Source organism: Prosopis cineraria, unplaced genomic scaffold (assembly GCF_029017545.1).
Source record: "Prosopis cineraria cultivar Desert tree isolate PC_DT_omini unplaced genomic scaffold, ASM2901754v1 PC1, whole genome shotgun sequence".
Classification (NCBI taxonomy): domain Eukaryota; kingdom Viridiplantae; phylum Streptophyta; class Magnoliopsida; order Fabales; family Fabaceae; genus Prosopis; species Prosopis cineraria.
This window is the reverse complement of record NW_026555332.1, coordinates 42,752,407-42,776,724: the sequence shown is the minus strand read 5'-3', so window position 1 is coordinate 42,776,724 and position 24,318 is coordinate 42,752,407. Positions and strand designations below refer to the sequence as shown.

Below are 24,318 nucleotides of genomic sequence, written 5' to 3'. Positions count from 1 at the left end.
TACCATGATGCACGGGCCATTAGAACATAAAATAGCCTTCTTTGTACACATGTGTTGTGATGAATGTTACTACAAAAATAAGATGTGAACTGATGTGAAAATCGAAAGAGAATGAAGGAGAAAATGAAGGAGCTCGCTTTAGCTCTGTTAGGGCTTCAATTTTAAGAAGGTTAGGGACATTTTAAAGTTATTAAAATTAAACCCTAAGAGAAAGTCTCCTAACTTGTTATTCTCCCTTCTCAATCTATTTTCTTGAAGTTTTTAGTTAAGGTTAGATGATAGGAGAAAATTTTCAATCCATATAGATTATGGGTCTAAACTCATTGACTTAAATAGAGTTAATGAAAGTTGTTTGATACATTTAAACTTGAGGATAGAGGATTTACACGTTTTGGTGGTTATGAATGCATTAACAGCCAAAAATGCCATTTATTGTGGTTGCTAGAATTGGTTGGGAGGCCATTAATGATAATATGAGAGTTTAATGAAGTTATTGAGAACTAAATAAAGTTAATATACCTAATGGGTAAGCCTAAATATGAGAAATAAGGGTATTGAGTATTTTAAAAGTGGAAAATGAGACTTGAAAATGTGTTTTTGGTAATGTTAATTGAGTTAGGAATTGAATAATTATAGATCAATCATCCGGGCACCATATTTAGCTTGGAAAACAAGCTTGGAAGCAAGTTATTAAAGGGTAAACCTTTAACTTTTCAAAAGTTTGAGGTAACCGGGGGAACTCTATCTTAAGTAGTTGTTTATTAACTGCGTAGTCATGTGAAATGTGTATATTTGCATGTATAATTGTGATTGTGAGTGTTGAAACATGTTATAAACCATGCGATAGTGTGTTAACTTTGATTTAAACTAAAATGTGAAGGTGAATTTGAAATAAATTTCAAACTATAATGTCGTATTGGAATGAGGAGTTGACGATTGGAATGATGAATTTGATTTATAATTAAGTACAGTGGGATAAAGATAATTGTGTTGAAATTAACAATGGTCAGTATATGTGATAGGTGTGAAAATAATATTGATGCTCACTTAGATAACATATCATCATAAACCTAATGTGTTAATATTGAATTAATGAAATTGTGAAATGAGTGAGCATTATATATTGCATGTTCAATAAACGGAGTTTGCCTAGGAAAAGTAGTAGATAAAATTCATAGGGTATTTTTGATTGCCTTCTTATGCATGAAGACTAAGCTTTGTCCCACGATTTTGTTGAAGGACTATTTCATAGTTTGTTGAGGGATTAAAACCTAGCTATTTATACCTGTTTATTGATAAGGCTAGCTTAAGGTATATGATACCCCAGAGATTTGAGAGTAGGGGAAGCTGTGATCCGAGAGTGAGTACCGTGATCTTTGGTCAGATCAAAACTCACAATTGATGAGCTTGAGTAGTCCAGTCGCATGGATAGATCCTTATTGATATTATAGCTAATGATTTCGTTCAGAGGAAATAAAAATGATTTGATCATGCATATGTGTCTATTCGACATGTCGCACGGTTGTTAAGTTTACGACAATTTGTGATAGCAAATGTGTCATTGTCACATGATTGTCTGTATTATGGTAATGTGTATAGAACTAATGAATTGGGTCACTATTTTATGTTTGTGTGTTTTATGGCAATGTACTTTATGGTTTGAGATGTGAAACATGAAAATGAATTAATTTGAGAAACGATAATTTATGTTACATATAATAGTATATTTTAGGTAATTAACCCTCTTTTATGTATTTAAATCAATTGATATATAACTACACAGGATAGGTATACCTTGGTTATAGAGTGGCTAGACTCACCCCTATCTTTTAATATTTTATAAATTCTAACCCTGGTATGGAAAGGAAAAAACCTCGAGAGGCTTAGCAATATGAAATTCCTCCTATAAAACCTGTTACCTAGATTTGTTTTGTGTAATAGATGATATATTGCCAATTATGATGCATTTTATTTATACATGTAGTATATTGTTGATAATAAATTTGAGATGTATTTTGAGCCCTGAAATGTTATATGTAAATTGTTAAAGAATCAATAGGGCAAAATACTAATACAAGTATAGTAACTATTATCATATTGTTGATTTGATAATGATTGAATCATGCAATGCTTCAACCTCCTCCTTTTGTTCTTATTATCAAAGGGGTTGAGGAGTGAAAATTTAATATCAATGAGTATATGTATATGTGGTGTGTTGTACAAGTAGTCTTAAGTCCTTTAAGTGTGTTTTGAGTGTTAGGAATTGCTTTTGACACATGTGTGGGGTTTTGAATGCCCTAGAATTATGAAAAGTAAGAAAAGTTGCGAAAATGTGTTGGGTGTCCAATTTCTTTGTGAGACTTAATTTGAAAGTAAAGCCTGTGTCATTAGCTAGTTTATGAAAAAAAATCTTTCCATAAAAGCCTAAACCACTTCATTCGGACATCGAATGAAAAAATGAAGCATGTCAGAAGTTGCTCAAGTTGTTGTTAAATGACAACAGAACTGCTGTGTGAAAATGGGCAATACACACGTGGCACAAGAAAGGGGAAACCATGACGCATGTGCATAAGCCACGGCATGTTGCTTTGTTTTTTCTTGTCTTGTAAATTTTCAATTGTTTTCAAGTATTTTCACTCCTTCGAGATGTCCCATGCTTTTAAAACATTTTTCTACTTTGATTTGAGATTGATTAAACGACGTTTAAGTGATTTGTGATTTATAAAAACTTGAAATATAATTTTTACAAATTACAAGCTTAGTAATCTAATTTGGATTAATCCAAAAATTACCTTGGATTTAAGTGTTAAATGTGTTAGGTAAGGGAGATATTACATCATTTATATAGGAAAGCCATGTTGTCCATACTACCTCTCTACAGTACTCTACTTGGCATTAGCATGTACTCATTTAACAGTTAATGCCTCATACATTACTTGTTATTTTCTTGAGTGAACTTATTATTGTTTTATTAGCGCGCACACACACACATATATATATATTGCACACAATCAATTACATTTCAGAACTAGAACCATAGAATGATTTTTCCATTTCACAAGATTTTTCTATGAAGCACTAAAAAGAGTGGAAAATGAACCTAGTGCCATCGAGAGAGACAGCTTATCACACGAAAATGCAAGTAATCTAAAGTCGTTAATAGCAAATGCAAGTAAGTAGTGTTAGAGAAACATAATTGAGAGTTTTGATTTATATGCGAATAGAGCAGTCAAGTAAGTCTAATAATGAAAGGATGAGCAATTATACCCTAGTTTTTGGAAGAAAATGTTGAGTGAGTTGAAGATGTCGACTAGGCTGAAGACGTTGATTCCCTCACTGAAAAGCTATCAAGAAGCAAAGCAACTCAGGGATTGTTCGACAGGCAAGAGTGTTGAGAGGGATTGTTCTATAAATGGTGCATAGGCTTTGAGTGGGATGTTTTAATCATGGGTCAGAATTCAATTTCGGTCATTCCTCATATATCCAAATTACACCTAAGGACCAAGGAACTCCAAAATATTTTTTTTATTTTGTAGAACTTGGCTGTATTTATTTATTTTTTTTGTGGGACTTGAATTTGATTTTCCCTTAACCTTTTGTTCGCTTTCATTTCCGAGATTTAAACCTTCTCTTGTTTCTCAAGTGGCGTAGAAACACTGGCTTGGTCATGCAGGGTGGATCTCTCCCCTTAGGCACCGGATGTCATGGATTTACCCAATTATACGTTGTTTTCGCTTATATCTCCTAACCTTTGTTTTTGAGAACTCTCTGCATTGGGGGATAAACTGCCCCTCGTGCTATGGCGTGGCTTTGGCTGATTCTTTATGCCCAAATTATGTCATCCAATCTTCTTCCTGAAGTTTTTTGTTTCTTTCAACGAAATTAGCAATATTAAAATGTAAATATATGTCATCTCCTGATATATTTAAGTGGTACGAGGATTAAATATATATATATATATATATATTATTTTTACGACAGATTGAGGATTAAACATTACCTGTACAAATATCATCATTGACATATACCAATTTTATACATCTTTACCCTTTTAATTTAGACTTTTAAATATTTATTTAAAATTAATTAGATATTAGTTGATTTTATTAGCTAATATTCAACTTTTAAATTTTAACTAACTAAATCTGAAATTTTAAAATATAAATAATATCTTTAATATTCATACACATTTATTATTTAATTTATTTTATTTATGCAGATTCTCCAAATCTAATTTAAAAGATATTGATAGAGATTATTTTAGATAGAAAAATATAGCATATTTAAAAATAAAGTTAAGAATTGAATCTTATAAATTTTATTTATGTTTATTTTGTGTTTTTTAATGTAATTGTTAATTAGGGTCATTAAGGATAGTTTTATCTTTCTAATAAATTATTAAGTTTTTCTTTAATGTTGGACGCACAGCAGGACTTTTTAATAGTAAAGAGAGCAGGCTTCGTAGTAACTGGAGGGAAGCTAAGGAGACTGCTGTTCGTCTTTTGTTCTGTTCTTCAGTCTTTTGGACGATGGATATTCTCATGTTCTCGTACTGTTTTTGTTTCATTTTTATTTTCATGAAAAATTTTTTTAATGTAATCAATCATAAACTATAATTTTAAAATTTAATTATAGTTTTTAATATTCAGAAAAGCTTTTATTTTAATTATATTTTAATTTGCTTTTCTTTTCTCTACTTTTAAATTGTGTTCTTTAATTGTTCTTACTAATTAGAATAACTTTATTACATGATTTTTAGGTTATAAATTTTATTTAAAGTTTTATTTGTTATAATCAATTGATATAATAATTTAAGAGTGATTTAACCTAGCTTGAGTGATTATTTATACTTTTTTTTTTTTTTTGTGTTTCACATAAAAACAATTGTTAAGTTGTAGATTAAGGGAGATTTCTATTATTTCATAACTTAATTTTTTGTTTAATTTTTGAATGAAAATTTAAAAAACATATAATAAAATAAGAATAATGAAGTTAAAAGTTAATTTATTTTATAGATGAGGAATATTAAGTTTAGGTGATTGTATTGTGATTGATTATGTTACTTGTGCTTAGTAATTTTCTCAATACACACAATAATATTTAGAAAAAAATTTATTATTTAATTTTTATAGTTTTAACTCAATTGTAACTCAATTTTTAACTTTAAATGTTGAAATTTGGTTTTTAGAGTTGTGAAAAATTATAAAGATTAAAATTATATTAAAATTTATGACTAATAATTTAAATTACTATATAATTTTAATCTTTATAAATATTAAAAGTTTAAAATATTTTTAATTTCATAATTTTATTTGTTAAAATATAAGGATCAATGTTTAAATGGTTGAAATTACAGGGACTGAATTGCAAGAGATAAAATTTAAAAAATAAATTATAATTGAGTTAAAACTATAAGAATTAAATTATAATGAGTTAAAATTTAAAAATTAAGTTATAACTATATCAAAATTAAAATGATCAAATCTTTAGTTTTTCCTAATATTTAATTTAGCAATTATGAGATAATATACTCTACTCTCCCCCTCTCCCTCTTCTTGTTTATCTTTCAAATTGAGACTTAAAAGCACTCGATAAGTTATTCTTTGCCTATGTTTTTTTATTAGTTTTTGCATGAAGAATTGATTATATGTTGATTTTATCATTTGATTTTTAATTAACTTGTTTTTTATTTCCATTTTTTTAATTACGTTTTCAATCAAATTGGATTTTATGTATTGATTTCAATATCATTGATACATTGTTATATAATATTATAGCTGGTAAATCCTCTTGCTTATTATGTATTATAGTTGATAAATCACATTATGAATATATAAGCTTTAATAATTTTAAAGTATATTTGAAATCATTAAAACCTATTACGTAAGCCTATTTATAGATAAGCTTTTAAGTTAAGTTTTAGATAAACCAGGAAAATGAGTTGCAGGGGAAAAAAAAACAATCATATCGGTTTTAGACCATACTTAAGTCTCTAATCTATCATATGTGCTCTCATTTGCTCAACCAAAACCTAACTTTAACTAGCCAATTTTTACTCCCCGATGTAATTAGTATATGGAAAAGAGTCATGGAGAAATGCAATGGCCATTGGAGGGGAGGCTGAACGCACATTTATTGGAATAGATGCTTCACTAGTATATCCATGCAACCAAAAATTTTAATGAAATCCTTCTAAAAATCTTACTCCATCCCTTAAAAAATATAAAATATTTTTCTTATTTTAAAATATAATTAATATATTTTTTTTAAAAGTGTCCACAATAAATAAATTAATGTATATTTATTTTAAAGTGAAATACCTAATTAAATATGGGTAATATGAAATGATCATGTTAGTTTAAAAATAATTAATTACTCTATTAAGAGCTTTAAAAATGTCTTATATTATTAAATATAAAATATTTTTTTGGGTTACTATTTGGCAAGGAGGAGTTTAGTATGAAAAAAATGGTTTTGAAAAGCTGCCCAATAATATCTTACTAATGCTGTAATATTGTCACATTGCTGTATGAAAAGGAAAAAAAATTATATATTTAATCCTATACAAAGTACTTGTTTCCAATTATATAGGAGTAGATACAGATATTTTATTTTGCCACAAAAAAAAGATAGTAAATATTTTATATATTTATTTATTTTGTAATAAATTTTTGTTATCAATATTATTAAGGGATAAAATCCCTTCAAATATGTTTATAATAAATTGATTTCTCAAAATATCATAATATCAATGAAGTCTTTAAAAACTTTTTTATTATTAAAGAATTAATATAAATGATAAAATTATTCTTAATTCAAATATCAATTATTATTCATAAAGTATATTCAAGATTCACAAGTTCACATTTAAAATTTTAATATTTCTTATATGTTGTAAATATCAATTGTCATTCACAAGATTTATTCTAAAATTCACAATTTTTTTCTTAAAATTACAAAAATTCAACAGTAATTTACAAATTCGCATTTGAAATCATGTTATTTTAATTGTTGCATATATCAATTTTCATTCATGTATTTTATTCTAAAATGTACAACTTTTCTTTTTAAAATAGTAATAATACAATAACAACTTATAAGTTCGCATTTGAATTTATGAACTAAAGATATTTATTTATTTATATTAATTTTTTAATGACAGAAAAATTTTTAAGAATTTTAAAAAAATTATGATATTTTAAAGAATTAAAATATCATTTACATAATTTAAAGAGATTTTATTATTATTATTTTTATTATTAATACATTAGAATATAATTATCTTAAAGTGTTTGAATAAATTATATTAATTAAGTATATACTGCAAGGTTAAGTATTTAAGTATTCATCTAAAAGAATCAAAAAACTAAAAAGGCCATGATACTTTTATAGCATAGATTAATAAAACGAATTTTATTATTTAAGTAATTAATTTTCGACCTATACCTAAGTCTTCCCAATATTAATTATAACGCCGACCAAACACAATCTCGTAGTAAGAAGCAGCGGCTCCATTTTTCTTCTCGACGAACAAGCATTTCACACTCCGTCGGACGCTATCCACCATTGTCAGCGCTGCGTGGTTATTCTCAGGCAAGTAGTGAAGAAGTTTCGAACTCTAGGTCTTTCCCAGAACCCGGTGAGATTGATTTGTTCAATCTAGCTTTGAATTGGTTTCCGCATCATCAGTCTGCGTGGTCGTTCTTGCGTTGTTTTAAATGTTCCATTTTGATTTGGCTTCGAATCTGGTCGTGCTATCGTTTGAATATTGACGTTTTTGAATTTGGGAATATTTACGGATTGAGTTTAATTTCTTTCTCTGTTTTACTAGTTTTTGCTTGAACGGTGTGTAATTGGCTATTATACTTCTGCCATCTTCCTCTTATTACTAGCGACTTGTATGCTTTGGATTGTGTTGTTTTGCAATGTTGGATTTGTTGTGTATTGACTCTGTTGATTCATCTCTTTATATTATCATCAAATTAAAAAATTCTCAAGTTATTTGTGATGTATGATCTTGTAAACGACTTGGCTCCAGCTGTGCCAAAGTATTTGGAACACAAACTAAAAGGGTATTATATCAATTATGCATATTTCAAAGATTTCAATGGGGGCAGATGCCTGAACTGAGTGTAATATAGGTCCTTCTGTGGCTGTAAGCAATGCACTATTCACATGTATACTTAACTAGTTCATTTTCACTTTAGATAGTCCTTTTATGCTATTAAGTTGAATCTTAATTTCTCTTTAACTCTTGTAGTGTCTGCAACAACTGATTATTCTTTTCAACTCTTTATTGAGGGAAGCTCATCTTCCTTGCACTCATTGTGCTGATTTCTTGTTTTTAAGGAGATTGAGCAAGTTCCCATTGGATTGCTATCCAATTTTAATTCATTCCCATGATGTGTATACGAGGCATTTTTCTTAAAAGGGCATGTAGCAAGTGGAATTTTGAAACCTGCTTTGTCTGTCATCATACTGAATATGGAAAAAATTAGATTGAAGTTCGGTAAATTACCTATATAATATAGGGATATTCTTTTTATATATGCCATGCCCAAAAATTTAATTTAGTTTTCAATGATTAGAAAACTAGGGTACCTTTGCCCTCAATGCCAACTGAGTTTGCAGTGGTCCTGTGTTTTCCATGTTGAATAATAATTTTTTTTATGTCTCATATCCGCTCCTCAAACACATCCCACTTCTGTGTTTGTCTTGTTGAATGGCCAGAAGTCTTTGCTGCAATGTAATTGATCGTGTCAACTGATTTTATTGTTTGTATTGAATTAAAATTGAAATATTGTTGTAGTTTCTTTCCTTAACTGTGGTTGTTGGTTTTAAGGGTTGCTCCGATGGAGGACGCCCAAGAGTTGGAGAATAAGTTGTATGAGGGAGTGATTGCAGAAAAAGAATCACAAAAGAAGGATGAAACCTGTGATGAAGTGCTTTCTCGGCACAGGTAATGCACTTCATGGTTCATATAATCAATCAATGGTAGTAAGCCTCATTGTTTGTATGGATTCATTTATTCTTGAATACAGCTCAAGTGATTTTCAATCACCCAAGAACATAAATCACTTTGCCTGGCTGTTGCATTAAATGATTTCCTTACACTTGTTTGGCCTGTCGCTGGACCTCATGATGCTTTAATCATACCACTGTCTTTGCCATGTCTCTCTTAGGATAGTGCTTGGTTCCTTAGGGCTGGACTAACCATCACATGGGAGTGTGCATTGGCTAAGCTGCCAGGTACCCAGGGAAGTCCCCAAATCCTTCTATTGGGGAACCTTGCAGTGCATATTTCTTGGTTCTCTATCCTATAATAACAGTTCAAAGGTTGCCGAAACTATGGCTTAGGTGTGTTTTACAGACTTCAGAATTTAATCTGTTTGTTTCTGTTCTTCAGAGCAAGATCTTTTTACATTCATTGTTTTCAACTCCATTCTAACCCTATTTTCATCTTCAGAAAACTAGTAGTCTTTCAAGATTTGAATTCAAAACAGAGCTCCTTATTCATTCAGATGGTTCTTCTATCTCCTGCCTTAGCATCTTGGGTATTTGGGGTTCTGACCTCCTACAGGTGTAGAGGACACGGTGACTTAGCATGCAAATGCAGTGCATATCTTACCATATAACCTGTTAACTTGTTTTGCCCTGAGATCAGAGAGGCATTTATTTTGCATTGTATGATGTAACTTTTGGGTTAAATTATTAATTAAACTAAGCTTGCTATCATTGATTTTGGTTCAATGATATTTAGTGATTTATTATGCGAATGTAGTCAATATCTAACCATATAACCTGTTATGGTCGATTTCAATAAACTAGCCAACTCTTGCTAGAGGCATTTATTTTGCGTTGTAGACGTCCTACTTTACTTAATATACTGTAAATGTTTAGAGTTGAAAGAGGAAAAATTACTGTGTTTGGTAATCTTGATTTTTAAATCAATTATACTGAGAACTCGGGTACTAAGATCCCAAATGTTGCATGCTGTCTTATTTTCTATCCTATCTTCTTGGTGCATACTTTTTTCTCCCTCTTTGACCTAGTTTCAGTTTTTCTAGCATGCTTCAAATGTGCCAGACCTGAAAAAAAATTTAAAACGCAGATATGCAGATGATATGTTATTGAATGTGCATGCATACTCACCAGATGCACCCTTGCCGTGCAGACATTCATGTATAACACAACATGACATCACATGTGTGCATGCGCATGCATGCAAACAACAAGATGCGTCCACATGCTTTCACATGATACAGCTTTGTACATGCACATGTTTATGTGTACGCATATAACAAGACGCAAAACTCTAAAATGACATTAAGCACATGCACTTCCGCAGTCTCAAACATGATATGATGAGTAATGACATAACACACATGCACATATGTATGCATATAACACAATATCATAACTTGAACAGGTGCGCACATATAGCAATTTTAAAATTGGGAAAATGCATCTATTTTGGACAATACGCATTTTCTTAGCTATAACTCCACCCCCCCCCCAACAAATTGCCTAATGTATGGGTATTTGATTCTGATGTAAATTAAAGATGTTCATTCTGATCACACCCTTAATTGATTGTGGTTTCCCATATATTCATCATTATGGGTTCATACTTGAGGCTTTGTGTTGGCCTTTAGGTTCTTTATTGCTTCTTGTGATTATCCCATGATAAAAATGTGTGCAGGAAAGAGATATCACAATTGCAGAAGAAGGAAGTTGAACTGAAAAAGGCAGCAGCTAGAGGTAGCAAGGCGGAGCAGAAAGCCAAGAAGAAGCAAGTGGAGGAACAGATTGCTCAACTTTCTGCCAAGCTTAAAGAGAAGCATGCGGACGAACTCTCTACATTAGGCTTTGGCAGTAGTAATGGAAATGAAAAGAGCAGTTTGGACAGTTTGGTGAAGGCCATAGCTGGAGTCTCAGTTACCAGTCAACCCGATCATTCAAAGGTCAGCAAGGCCAAACAGAGGCGAGACCGAAGGGCTCAACAGGAAGCAGAAAGGGAGCAAAGAATCCAAGCTGAGCAGAGTGACATTGTCAGTGATCGTATGGTTGAAAACGAGAAGTTGGAAAAAAAGCTGAAGCCTCTTGGCTTGACTGTCAGTGAAATAAAGCCAGACGGGCATTGCCTATATAGAGCTGTTGAGGATCAGCTGGCCCTCCTCTCAGGGGGTGCATCTCCTTATACATACCAAGAACTTAGAGAAATGGCGGCGGAATATATGAGAGAGCATGCATCTGATTTTCTTCCATTTTTCCTGTCAGAGAATCTGGTAGAAGGTGATCCTGATGAATCGCTTACCCAGAAGTTTGAAAATTACTGTAAAGAGGTGGAGTCAACAGCAATATGGGGCGGACAACTAGAGCTAGGCGCCTTGACTCACTGCCTGAAAAGGCATATTATGATATTTTCGGGCTCCTTCCCAGACGTTGAGATGGGGAAAGAGTACAAATCTCAAGGCATCGCTGATTCCTCAGACTCGAGTATCATGCTGTCATACCATAAGCATGCTTTTGGACTAGGCGAGCATTACAATTCTTTGGTTCCAGACCCGATCAACTAGGTATACCATGAGGATCCTGTTATGCGTGACTTCATTTATGGTTAAGCTTTTAGGCTTTAAGCTGAACAATTTATGCTTGAAATTGGAACCACTGAATCCCAAATGGGTATAACTGTACAGTTATGTACTGTGCTTCCCAGTGTGCAATGTATTCATTAAATCAACGATGAAACTCTCAATCCAGCCAATTCAAGTAGCTCAAACATCGTATAACTTGTTCTCATTCAAGTGACGGATCAGTGATATTAGTGTCAGATTCGCCATTAGCATTCGCGTTTAAAGTCTGTCACGTGGAACCGCATGATCGGGACTTAAAAAGCAAACAACACAAAGGAAGGTTCCACCTGAAGAATCCAGTGTAGATGGTATATGATCATGGTGATGAAGCTAAAATGCAAAGGCCAAACATAATATCACATTTTGGGCTGCAGAAAACGTCATCAATCATCTGTTTGAAATATGTAACCTTGCGTCGCTGTGGAGAATTGTGAAGTGATTCTACATGCTGCCTGGCATATAGAGAAAGAGTCAAAGTGGAAGAACACAAATCTTGGTTGCAACAAGCGAAGAGAGAGTGGTAGTGTCTAAGTGCACTATTTGAGCTAATCATCCAGTGTGTGGAGAACCGACTTCGTTCCCTTATTTGGTGGTCCTCACCGGTATCCGCCGCCGCCGCCAACCGCATTTTGATTTTTTCATATATTCGTTTCATGTCCTCCCATCGTTGTCTCCTTTCTCTACGTCTTTCACCATGTATTCCTCTTGTCGAAGTAACTCGACTAGACCAAGCCTCCGTGTGAGGCTTTGTGGCCTGAGCCGTTTTTTTAAAATGACGTTTAATTTTCCACAGGCGTTTTCTTTAAGGAAGAATTATATTTCAGGATTTTGATATTATAAAATTTAGTGGCTAGCGGTGGGCTTCATGTAAAGGCTTGTTTGGTACATTACATTGGGCTTTTAGCTAAATTTTGTTTTGGGTGAAAACAAAATTGAGAAAATCGCATACAAGAACCATTAAAATGTATGATTTGCAAATAAAGATCAATAACAAGTTATAATATGACAATGACATTACATATCAACACGCTAATTCACACTTACCTTAAAAACTGAAAACCATAATTAAATTGGAATCCCCAAATAATTTTTTTTTTAAGCCATTTCAAATGGGTTAAAAGTTTTACACACACAACGGAAGCATGAACATTTCATATGCAAAGCACAAGAAAAAAAAATAAGCGAAATGACAATTTTGGACTATATTAAGCCATATGCCGTGGCATATGGTATAAAGCCACCACTTTCATTCTACGCACGTATCAAATTTTTACTGTTGAACAGCACTTTTGATACAAACTTTTAAATTAGGTTGTTTTTTAGTATGATATTCAATTAAAGTGATTCAAACACTTATACAAAGCTTATTTTAAAATCTAGCTAATGGCGTTAGTTTCATTCAAATCTAATATTTCATTTGAAAATTAGACACCAAAATACAAAAAAACTTTTTTAAGTCATTTTTGCTCACCAAAGCGCTCGAATTTCAAACCAAGTTTCATTGACCACTTCTAGGACCTTGATTACATCCAATAAAACATTTAACATCTACTTGACCAGTTATATAAATAATATCACACGCACATGTACGGACGAGTTTGACCGTTAAACTGCCCTTTCACACACGTAGACAAATTTACACATTCACACACACATATATCACACTTGGCCAAACTTCACATACTTTCACAACAAACGCATATATACATTTGCACTTGTAAATGTATCTTAGCCCTTAATTAGAGTATTAATCACAAAACACAAATATACATACTACAAGGCCAGGTTATCTAAATACACACACACACAATATCTCTTTTATATGCATGAGCTATCCTATGGCAACTTATATATAATGCATTATCTATAACAAAACAAATTCATTACACTAGCCTTAATGGGCTAATAAGAGATCCAATAATCTTGGCCCGATTCTTTCCCTTTTCAACTCCCAATGTTAGAACCTGTAAATAAAATGGTAACAACGAGTGAAATAAAAATTTCAATAACCAAGACAACTCATTAAATGTCTACTAACAAGACTAACTCTAACTAAGTAAACAAAACCATTATTTCATATTTGAAATCAATAAACCTATAAGCATGTAAATATATATACATAATAAAATGATTTTCACAAAAATTAATAACTTGCATAATTATCTATCCACCAAACATCTAAGCTCCTCGACTGAACCCATAACTTACTTACATGATCATCTATCCATCAAACATCCAAGCTCCTCGACTGAACCCATAACTTACTTACATGATCATCTATCCATCAAACATCCAAGCTCCTCGACCGAACCCATAGACTCTATTAGAATAATCACTTATTGATCCAAACATACTTTCAGTGGTAGAAACATCCGACCAAAAATATTCTATCACACACACACACGCATGCACACCGCCCCCACCCACCTACACAAAATCACATTTGCACATTTTCACACATTATATACATATATATACTCAATTTCCTTTTAAAACCATAAGTAAATACTTTAAATGAATGTTAAACTCATTTGAATACTAAAAAGATGCAAATTACAAAAAACATATCAATTATTATACCAAAGATTATAATATCACATCCACTTATAAACAATTAAACTAATTAATAGGCATAATAAATTATCCGGTTATTTCAATTTTTCTATACGTAGAAAGGTTACTTGTGGCATTAAAGCCTCTCTCAAATTTCTTTCATTTAATCAACATACAAATTTACTAAAATCTACACAAATTAGCACTCTAAGTTAATTATCAAACTAACTAAAAATATTAATTGCCACAATTAAGTGTTCAAATACTTTCATTTACTCATCTTAAGTTTTTTGTCACCCTACTAAGTCCTCTTATCACTTTTTCAAGCCCTAATACACTTATTATCAAACTTTCAGCCTTTTTGATCTATTATTTTAGGTTAAATTAAGCCTATAACTTCAAAACTTAATAGTTGCAAAATCTTAATTCATCTCCAAAGAGTCTTTTTATTACAAAAGAATGAGAAAATAATCCCTTAAAATTTTTCAGTTCAATTTCTCTATAATTCAAACTAAAAAATTAGTGTAAAACAGAAGTTGAGGACAGTATGAAATTTATCCAATAAGTGACAAGTTGAAAATATCTCCCAAGGCTTCAAATTTCCTTGCCTTAGCATAACTCCCTCTCTTCTCCTCCATTGTATCTCTTTTCCCTTTTTCCTTCTTTAATCCACGAGCTGATTCACAAGCCTTTAACATTTTCTGTGCCATGCACCACAACATATAAAGCATATGACGCAGCATGTGGCATAGTAAAGAAAATTTCACTGTGCTCACACATTTCACTCTGAAATACCGTTCATTCACTCAATCTTATCTATTCAACAACCCAAAAAGTCAAAATCTCAAATTGCCAACCAAAATCCTGATTATCTAATTAATTCATTAAATTATTAATTTCCCCTTCATTTAGTAATTGGTTCCTCGGATTAAAATTTCAAGATGTTACATAAATCACCGTTCGTGAAAAAACAAGTCAATTTCCATTTTGACAACAACCAATTCCTCATTGATCTTTGTTTGTGAATGGTCCTTGTGTGCAATTTTTCCAAAGAATATAGATGGGAGTATTTTTCTAAAGTTCATTCCACATATGGTTAAAAGTGGATTTATATAATGTGACAATAAAACGATATTTCTTCAATTTTCAAAAACACTAATGTCTAATCAGAAAATGTGAAATCCCGAATCAATGCTTTGTTGAATAGCTAAGCATAAAGTGTGTTGGGGTATGGAGAAGTGAAAAAACACATACGGTTTGAGAGTATATATATATATATATATAGTAACATTTATAATAAATTATATTATTCATAAGTCTTAAAAAGTATAAATTTATTTCTAAAATTACGTGCAGCACATGAGAAAAGCATGCTTATTACTACCAAAATTTCCCTTTTTCTCTCGTTTTTTTCTTAGTTGAAATATTTAGGATTGCGAATCTCATGATGAATAAAAAGTTGCTTAGTATATATAGTACCACGTTAATGTTCCAAAACACTGACGTGGAAGAAACGCAGAAAGCCCAATTATTAGTAGTATATAGCAGCACATCGAAATCGTTTACGTGTTCTAAAAATCTATCTCATGGCAATAAGATTTGGTATAGACAAAATAAATGCCTCATTGCACGACCATGAATCTTATTCTCCAAGAAAGTTGTGGACTCATTGGAATGAACCAAAAAAAAAAAAAAAACCTTGTCATCCGCAAAAAGCACAGTGCAGGCCTAAAAGGTTCCAGTATTTTCTGAAAATTTCCCATATCCGATCTTGTTCTTTCTCCTCTCCAATTAATCCTCACCATATAAATAGACCATTGACAAAGCTCAGCCTCCACACATGACACAGCCAAACCTCACAACTCTTCACATATCTATAAGCTAAACTTAGGTTGCACGTAGCACATGCGATGGACTTAATCACAAGCATGGTAGCAGAGAAGCCAGTGGTAATATTCAGCAAGACCAGCTGTTGCTTGAGCTACTCCATCAAGTCACTCATAAGCGGTTTTGGGGCTCATGCCACTGTGTATGAGATCGATCAAATAAGCAATGGGATGCAGATAGAAAGGGAATTGATTGAATTGGGATGTCAACCAAGTGTACCTGCTGTGTTCATAGGCCAAAAGTTCATTGGTGGTGCCAACCATATCATGAGTCTCCATGTCCGGAACGAGTTAGTGACTCTGCTCATGAATGCCAAAGCCATTTGGATTTGGAACAAAAAGTGATCCCCGGAAATCCAGTTTGTAGTGTCATTTTGAACGTTATAGATTTTAGGCATAAGCATGTTTCTCTATCCAGTTCTCACAAGAACGAGAATCAGTGTTCTGTGTTCTATAGAGCCTGAACTAGCTTGTATGTACTTTTATGTTTTGCATCTTCTTGCTGGGCCATAAATTCAAGCCACCACCTATAATTGTACTACTCATAACCATATACAACAAGAGCTGCATGCTTGGTGTTTCATCTCTCTGATTTAATTCTCATCATTGTCCATCTTAGTTCTTATTGTTATTGTTAGAATTCTGATATTTCAATCACACCTGTGTTTAATTAATTGATTCTGCAGTCTGCTGAAGAGAAGCAATCCGCCATGATTCGATGCTTCAGATAACTGAATTGAACAAACAAGCGAAGCCTCTAATTTGCTTTAAAGGTGAGTTGTTTTATGAGAAATGACAGCACATAGACAACAGAGTTGAGGAATACGTGGAAAGTTCTGTGGCTATACAACATTACGTACAAAACTATTGTCTGCAGGTGAACATGTTATTTTGATATCATGCAGTGCAATATAATGGCTTCAAAAGATAAAGTAAGATCTTATTTAATTTGGATGCATATAGCTGATAAGAGATTCTAAGCCGAACTGATCTTTCTCTGTCCAAAGTCCATGGAATCTCTTTTTCACTCTATTGTTTGCTGGAGACCTCTTGCACTATGAACTAAATGGAGCTTTACTATTCCATTTAATGCTTATCCAACGCCATTTTTAACATTAATAATGAGAAAAGGTCACCGAAAGCAAAGTTTTAACTTTCTGGTCAAAGTTTGCTAGCTTATTACATTGCTCATCTAGTAAAGACTGACCTGTAAAATAGGTTTTGATCTTTCTTTAATCTGAGTCTTTTGCTTTGATACACAATTTCCTGATAAGTCTTCCCCATGACATTTGATCAACAAAAGATCTCCGCGCCCCCCCCCCCCCCAAAATAATAATAATAAAAGTGGTGATTTTGACCAAGGGAGGATACTCCTCACAAATCTAAATCTTCAATATTTTCCAAAATAGAAACGGTATGGTATTAATTTGGTCATATTTGGCATGCACATTATTTGGGAAGAACGAGAGAAGCTTTATCATCTTGAGTGTTTGGTATATACATTATTAGGGTTTTTAAGAAGTGAGCTTTACATCGTAAAATTAAAAAAAAAATGTGTTGCCCTAATAACCTCAACTCATCACTCTTTTTTTTTAATAATAGTTTTTGATATTTTGATTATTATGAAAAAAAATATTGACTTTATAATTTTGAAAAATATGAATGATTATATAAAAAATACTAACAACAATTTTAAAAATTAATAAATTAATACGTTATACATTTAAAACATTCTAATTTTAATTTTTAAAATGGTAATAATTTTATAAAATATGTAAATATGGTACTTTTATTTTTTAAAAATACCAACCTTATTTTTTGTATTCTAAATAGTGCCTTTGAAAACTCAATTTGGGTATTTAAGTGAGGATTAATGTCTTATCAAACTCTTAATAAAAAATCAAAATTTTTAATAAGAAAACACATCTTTGGCTGAAAAATGACATTTTTATGAAATTCCATTTCCCCTCCATCTCCTTGTCCTTTTTTATTTCCCTACAAATGACTTCTTCGTCCAAACATGGCTTAGTAAACAGTATCTTCTTTACTCTACATGATAAGCACCGGGGGGGGGGGGGGGGAAGAACTTCTTTCTGTTTCCACTCAGCTCCGGGCCAGGGCAATTAAATCAACTTTTTATTGCCCCCCTTTTCTTTTCTTTTTTCATGGTAGAAAGGGCCATACAGCAACCGTAAAAGCAGAGGGTGACTACTGATTACCTTCAAATCAGCATGTTTTTTCCACTCAGCTTTGGGGATTTGGGAGTTGAAGCGAATCTTATTAAGGGAACAAAAGTTGCTTCATGGTACCCAAACTGGAAAAAAAAAAAGCAGAGAGAGAAAAAAAACATTTCCCTGTGCATTACATTATTTATAATTTGTCTAATAAAAATGTTATGTAAGATGGTTGCAAATATAAATTTATTTCATCATTAAGAATGATGAAGAGAAAAAAGGCAAAAAAAAAAGTCAAAAATAAAGCCATTAAAATAATAATATATAAAATTTTATTAGAGAATAACATAGTGCATTGAATTCGTGCGAGAATTTCTTCCACTATCATGCCCCCAAACTCAAAGAGAGAAAAGTGAAACCCCAAAAAAGATCCATGGTATTAGCGATCAAGTTACATGATGTCGACTTTGGCAAAAAAAAAAAAAAAAATCCCACAATGAACTCTTCCTACCAAAATCATTATTTGCAAATTGCAACGTGTCACAGGATGAAAGGACGACGAACGTAAACGCCATCATGTTTGATGGCCTGTTTGGTGATTAACTCAGTAAGGTTGTGAGAGCTACATTGCATGCAAAGCCCTCCTTTGATAAGAAAACTACTAAACACGGGGCATGTATTTTTATATTTTACAGTTTGATCCTCCTTTTTTTTAATACTTTACATGCCTTATTTTAATATTTTAAACTTTAAACCCATTTCAATCTTATATTTAGCCCCAATTTAAAATTTAATTTTTTAACCTCAAAACCTAGTGAATATTAGCTCATGGTTTCACTATACCTAAATATCATTATTATGTATTAGTCTTTTAAAAAATTTAAAAAATTAATTTGACCAAATTAGACCCATGTTGTCCTCATCTTGAAAATATTAGTCAAGAACTACTTAAGAAAAAGAGAATAGAGAATAAAGATTGAAGACTCAAAAGTAAACTCATTGAATGTTTTTTGCCAGCATGCTGCATTTGCAAGTTTGTAATTGAAGGTTGAATTAAGAAACAAAGACAAAGAAAAAGAAAAAAAGGAGAAATAGTATATTTGAAAGAAATAGAAAGGTTTTTCTTATACCAAAGTTTTGGCCCCGTCCTCTTTGCTCCAAGATCCTAGCTCCGCCACTCTTTGTGACTTTGTGAGTGTAATGGGTAATAAGATTCCACTCCAAGGTACATGCATGAAATTTTGGTTTTCTAATGATCATTAACTCGGTGGCCAGGAAAGTGAAAGGACCTTTAACTGCATAATCATGACACATGGTTGAAGAATAAAGCAAAGTTCCTACATAATAATAGATGACTACGTATGATCGATCAGCCATGAAATATACGTAACAAACAAAGAAACTATGAAGCGCCTGTTATGAAAGAGATTGGATCTATATGGGGCGCAGCTAGCCATACTTGCAAGATGATGTTTTTTTGTAATGAATTGTTATATAATCAGAAGGGGAAAATAATAATGACATCCCAGAAAGAGATTGGATATGGAGCATAACGTACACCAAAGACAACACAGTTAAGATCTCTGTCAACTTGTTTTAATTTCTGATGTTTTACCATACATATTCCAATTTTTTTTTTTTACACGTTTTGCTGTGTGAATTGACAGAAACAGACAACGGAATTTGGAATAACAAGGGTTCCTCCCCAAGCTGAAGGCACGTGGAAAGGTAACAAATAATATCATTGGACGCAGAGACGATAAGAGATTATATCAGAAACTCTTTCGGTCGGAATATCTTCCTTTGTTCTCTGCGTTTTCGTTCGTCCACTACTACTGCTGAAATAATGACTACATTTGCTGACATGGATAGCTGACCTGCATTATGCTAAAATATCCCTCTCGCATTTTACTTTATTTATCAAACACGCTTCACAAGGCATCAATTAACCTACCACAAACATGAAACACACCCACGCACACACACATGATACGATACTGAATGCACAAATTAAAATTAACACGCAACAGATGCAACAATTTTGCTTGAGAGTACAATATAATATTCCTATCCAACACATCATGGATTGAGAGTACGTAAAAATGCGCGTGCATGCACACGAAAAGTTGCGCGTTCTACACACACGTCCATGCGAAAGAACTCATCAGTGCACGCACACGCTTAATGAACCGTGCTTGTGCAAGGCACGGGAGAAAGGGGTACCTGATATAAGTTATTTTATGCTCAGTCACAGTACACCCACCACCACTACATTTTACATTGATCATATATATTCGTTTCATCTCTTTTTCAACGCTGTCTTCTCCCTTTTCTCGACTACTGTTACCTCACACTCACACACACACACACATATTCCTCTCGTCGAAATATAGACGGACTAAATTTGATGCGGCTACATAATTAAGCTGGCCATTTCTTGCACCTGAATATATATGTTTGCTCTGCTCTGCGGAAAAGCAACGCTGCATGAGTATGAATTTTCTTGTTCACGGTATAACATGATTAGTGCACAGCCCTTGACGTTTGGCCAAGAAATGATGAACTCGGAAAACACATATATATCAGAGCCTATTATATTTTGAAACATGAGCATGCATGATTAAAATAGGGAGAATTTCATCCTACGACCCTGGACCTGATGTAATTTCATTGCAGGACGCTGGACTTAAATTGACATAAAATTCAAAAATAAAACGATCAAAATATCCTTTTCAATATGTTGTAGTGACGAGCTACAAGGGAATTCATAAGTAAAGTAAAGCATTTAACAATTAACGTGGTTAATTAACAGTATAAGTCCATGTAGTGATTTGAATCCGTTACTTGTTAAACCGTTATCATAAGTGATGAAATCAGCAATTTAAATCTGTTACTCGTTAAACCGTTACCATAACTAATAAAATCATCTACATTACGTGTTAAAATCATAACTTTACTTATTAATTCTCTTGTGTTACTTGTTATGTCTAGTGTGTTCTAGTTAATATGATTGTTAATCCTTAAAAAGAAAAGACTTGTTAATTCTTTAACTTTATTTATTTATTTACATTATTTGTCAACCATTACTTTACTTGTGAAGTTCATGTGACGAGTTAAATTCATTACTTATCAAGCTATTAGTATAATTTGTAAATAAACCATATAACTTGTTAAAAGCTTTACTTGTTAATTTTCTTATGTTATGTTGCGACATATTATAAGAAAGATATTTTGGTTATTTTATTCTACAAGTTTATTTCAATTCAAGCCCAATATCTTGCAATGAAATTTCAAATTGCTATATCTGTTTTGATAATACGTCATATACATTGTTCTTATCCCATTAAAATATCATTTTTGAGTTGTGCATTATATATACATTTACCCGCGCGTGCGCGCACACATGAAAGACTTGTTGGTATTTTACAGTGTCATCAAAACTAGATCGGACTAACTAATTTGACTAGTTGAACTAAAAATCAATCATAGGTCTGGTCCAACTATGACAAAAAAATTAATCATTCTACGAACCCTCCATGAACCAATTAAACCGGCCAAAACTGGCAACAAACTGGTTGAACTGAATAAGTTAGTTTTTTATTTTTATTTTAAGTTCATATTTTAAAATTATAATTTACACATATTTATGCCTAATAAGTATTATGAAATGAAAAAAAAATGTAAGAAATATGTGTGAATTATGTATATATGTATATATTTTAAAGTTATAAATTATAAATTATGAAATAATTATATAGATGAAAATGATGTAATATTGATAGATATTATCTTTTTTTATTGTCTATTATTTTGTTTGAAATTTAAATATTCATTTTTCTTACTATATATGATCATTTCTTGCTACTTTAAATATATAATATTTAAAATAAATTAATTTATTTATGATTAGTGACCACAGTTTAGACTGTGATCCTATTATTGAATGGTGTATCAATACCTTGACCAATTTAATAGCTAGTCTTATGTTCATAATATTAGTATTTTGAATGAATCATGGTATGAATTTAAGTGAAGATTCAAACATATATATATATATATATATATATTATCCTTCATTCCTTTTTTATTAGTATGAGTTGCATCAACTTAAATACTTTTTTTAAAGTGAAAAATTAAGGTGAATTGAGTCCTAAAGACTCATCAGGATCAAGGCTTTATATATGTATGAATTATATGAATTTAAATAAAAAAATTAATACAAAAGATTGTCGAGGGCTAACTTCTTGTCCTATTAGCTTTTTTAAGATAAAAAAAAGTAAAGTAAGTTGAATTTTGAGGGCCTATTAGGACAAGACTTTTCTCTAAATTTAAAGAATACTTGCAAAAATATTTACAAATTATTTATTAAAAAAATCTTTATATCAATTATCAAATTTGATCACAATCTTATAAATTATGGACCACAAAATAATCAACCTTTGTTGATTGACCTCTTGGCTTGTCAAGGGGATCGACCTCTTGGAATTATAACCCTAGAAGAAACAGGCTAGCCCATCGATCCCATCCCATAGTCTTTTCCTGGCCCATATTTTCACGTCTATACTGTTGTGGACACTTGATGAAATGGCTATTTAAGCATTTGAAATTTTGAATTCTACAATACATTACCATCAGGAAGTATTCAAAGCGGCTTATCATTAGTGGATTACCAAGAAGAGGCATTCATAGCCAAGATATATAGTATAAAACAAATTAAATATTGGGTCACGGTTATATTATATCTATAAGAAACTTTAAAAAAATAAAAATATTTTTCCTTAAATTTTGCTCAGAGAGGAATACTTTTTTTTCTCTGAAATTTAGAAAAAGGATTTTCTCTCAGAATTTTCTGAGCATAAATAAATTTTCTTACAATTTGTTTCTCTCCTTTCTTTTGTTTGAGATAAAATACCGTGAGAAACCATTTTTTCACAATTTTGTCATAGCTTCTCTTAAGATATTAAAAAAAAAAAAGCCAACAGAGAGAGAAAATATCATAGTGATAAGATTTAGTATAGGAAGATAAATGCATGATTGCACGACCGTGAATCTAATTATTCTCCAAGAAAGCTTTGCACTGGTTAGATTGAACGAAAAAAATTGGGCAACTTGTGAGCCCTACGGCCACACCACAACACATGAGCACAGACCAAAAGGTCGCTTGTTTTCGAGAATTTTCTTATCCGATCATATTCTTGTTTATTCCACTCCAGTCACCATTCGATTGATATGAGCCACCATGCATATAAATAGATCGCCTGTGAAGCTCAGTTTCCACTCATGACACAGCCAGCGAAGCTGACAAGCCTTCACATGCGTTGATGGACACAGTTACGAGGATGGTAGCAGAAAAGCCAGTGGTGATATTCAGCAAGAGCAGCTGTTGCCTGAGCTTCTCCATCAAGTCACTGATATGCAGTTTTGGGGCTAATCCCACCGTGTATGAGATTGACCAAATTAGCAATGGGAAGCAGATAGAGACGGAATTGCTCCAATTGGGAACTCAACCAAGTGTACCTGCTGTGTTCATTGGCCAAAAATTCATTGGCGGTGCCCACCAAATCATGAGCCTCCATGTCCGCAACGAGTTACCAACTCTGCTCTTGAATGCCAGAGCCATTTGGATTTGGACGCCAAAAAATGATTCGTAGAAATCCAGGCTCTTGTCTTGTCTATCATTATAGAGCCTAAACTAGCCTTTACTTTGATGTTTTGCTTCTAGCTAGGCAGTACATGCCCGTATGTCACTCATCATTGTATTACTTGTTTAAATATATACCACGACTTTAAGAGACCTAGCAAACGTTCTTGCTGTTTCTTCTCTGGTTAATTTTTTGTCCTTCACTCCCTTTCCATTTCATCTTTTACTTCTAATATATTAATGAAAAAACCATCTCCTCGTGCTTTCATTCTTGTCTTCATTCTCTCTCTCTTTTCCGCCAATTATTTTCAGATGCTTTGAATATAAAATTCAAGGGAATAGACAAGTGAAAACCATTGCTTTGATGTTGAGCCATTTTTTGAGAACTTATAGAACAGTCCACGGAAATTGGGGGCTTCCAACCTGCA

General features: G+C 32.2%; 3 protein-coding genes across 4 annotated transcripts; all 3 read left to right on the top strand.

The window, feature by feature from the left end:
* Positions 1–7,471: 7,471 nt before the first annotated feature.
* LOC129319809 (OVARIAN TUMOR DOMAIN-containing deubiquitinating enzyme 5) lies at positions 7,472–11,782 on the top strand. Of its 2 annotated transcripts, none has more exons than XM_054964893.1 (3): positions 7,472–7,593; positions 8,843–8,959; positions 10,703–11,782. In XM_054964893.1, exons 2-3 carry the CDS (start codon positions 8,853–8,855, stop codon positions 11,577–11,579), a joined length of 984 nt encoding a protein of 327 aa, XP_054820868.1. In that variant the 5' UTR covers positions 7,472–7,593; positions 8,843–8,852; the 3' UTR covers positions 11,580–11,782. The 2 variants fall into 2 exon arrangements, with proteins under 2 accessions (XP_054820868.1, XP_054820859.1); XM_054964884.1 differs by having other exon boundaries at positions 7,476–7,639.
* Positions 11,783–16,043: 4,261 nt separating this feature from the next.
* LOC129305534 (monothiol glutaredoxin-S1-like) lies at positions 16,044–16,633 on the top strand. The gene has a single exon (XM_054945539.1). The coding sequence runs from the start codon at positions 16,100–16,102 to the stop codon at positions 16,418–16,420; it is 321 nt and encodes a 106-aa protein (XP_054801514.1). The 5' UTR covers positions 16,044–16,099; the 3' UTR covers positions 16,421–16,633.
* Positions 16,634–23,405: 6,772 nt separating this feature from the next.
* On the top strand, positions 23,406–24,084 carry LOC129305727 (monothiol glutaredoxin-S6-like). The gene has a single exon (XM_054945798.1). The coding sequence runs from the start codon at positions 23,571–23,573 to the stop codon at positions 23,898–23,900; it is 330 nt and encodes a 109-aa protein (XP_054801773.1). The 5' UTR covers positions 23,406–23,570; the 3' UTR covers positions 23,901–24,084.
* Positions 24,085–24,318: the final 234 nt, after the last annotated feature.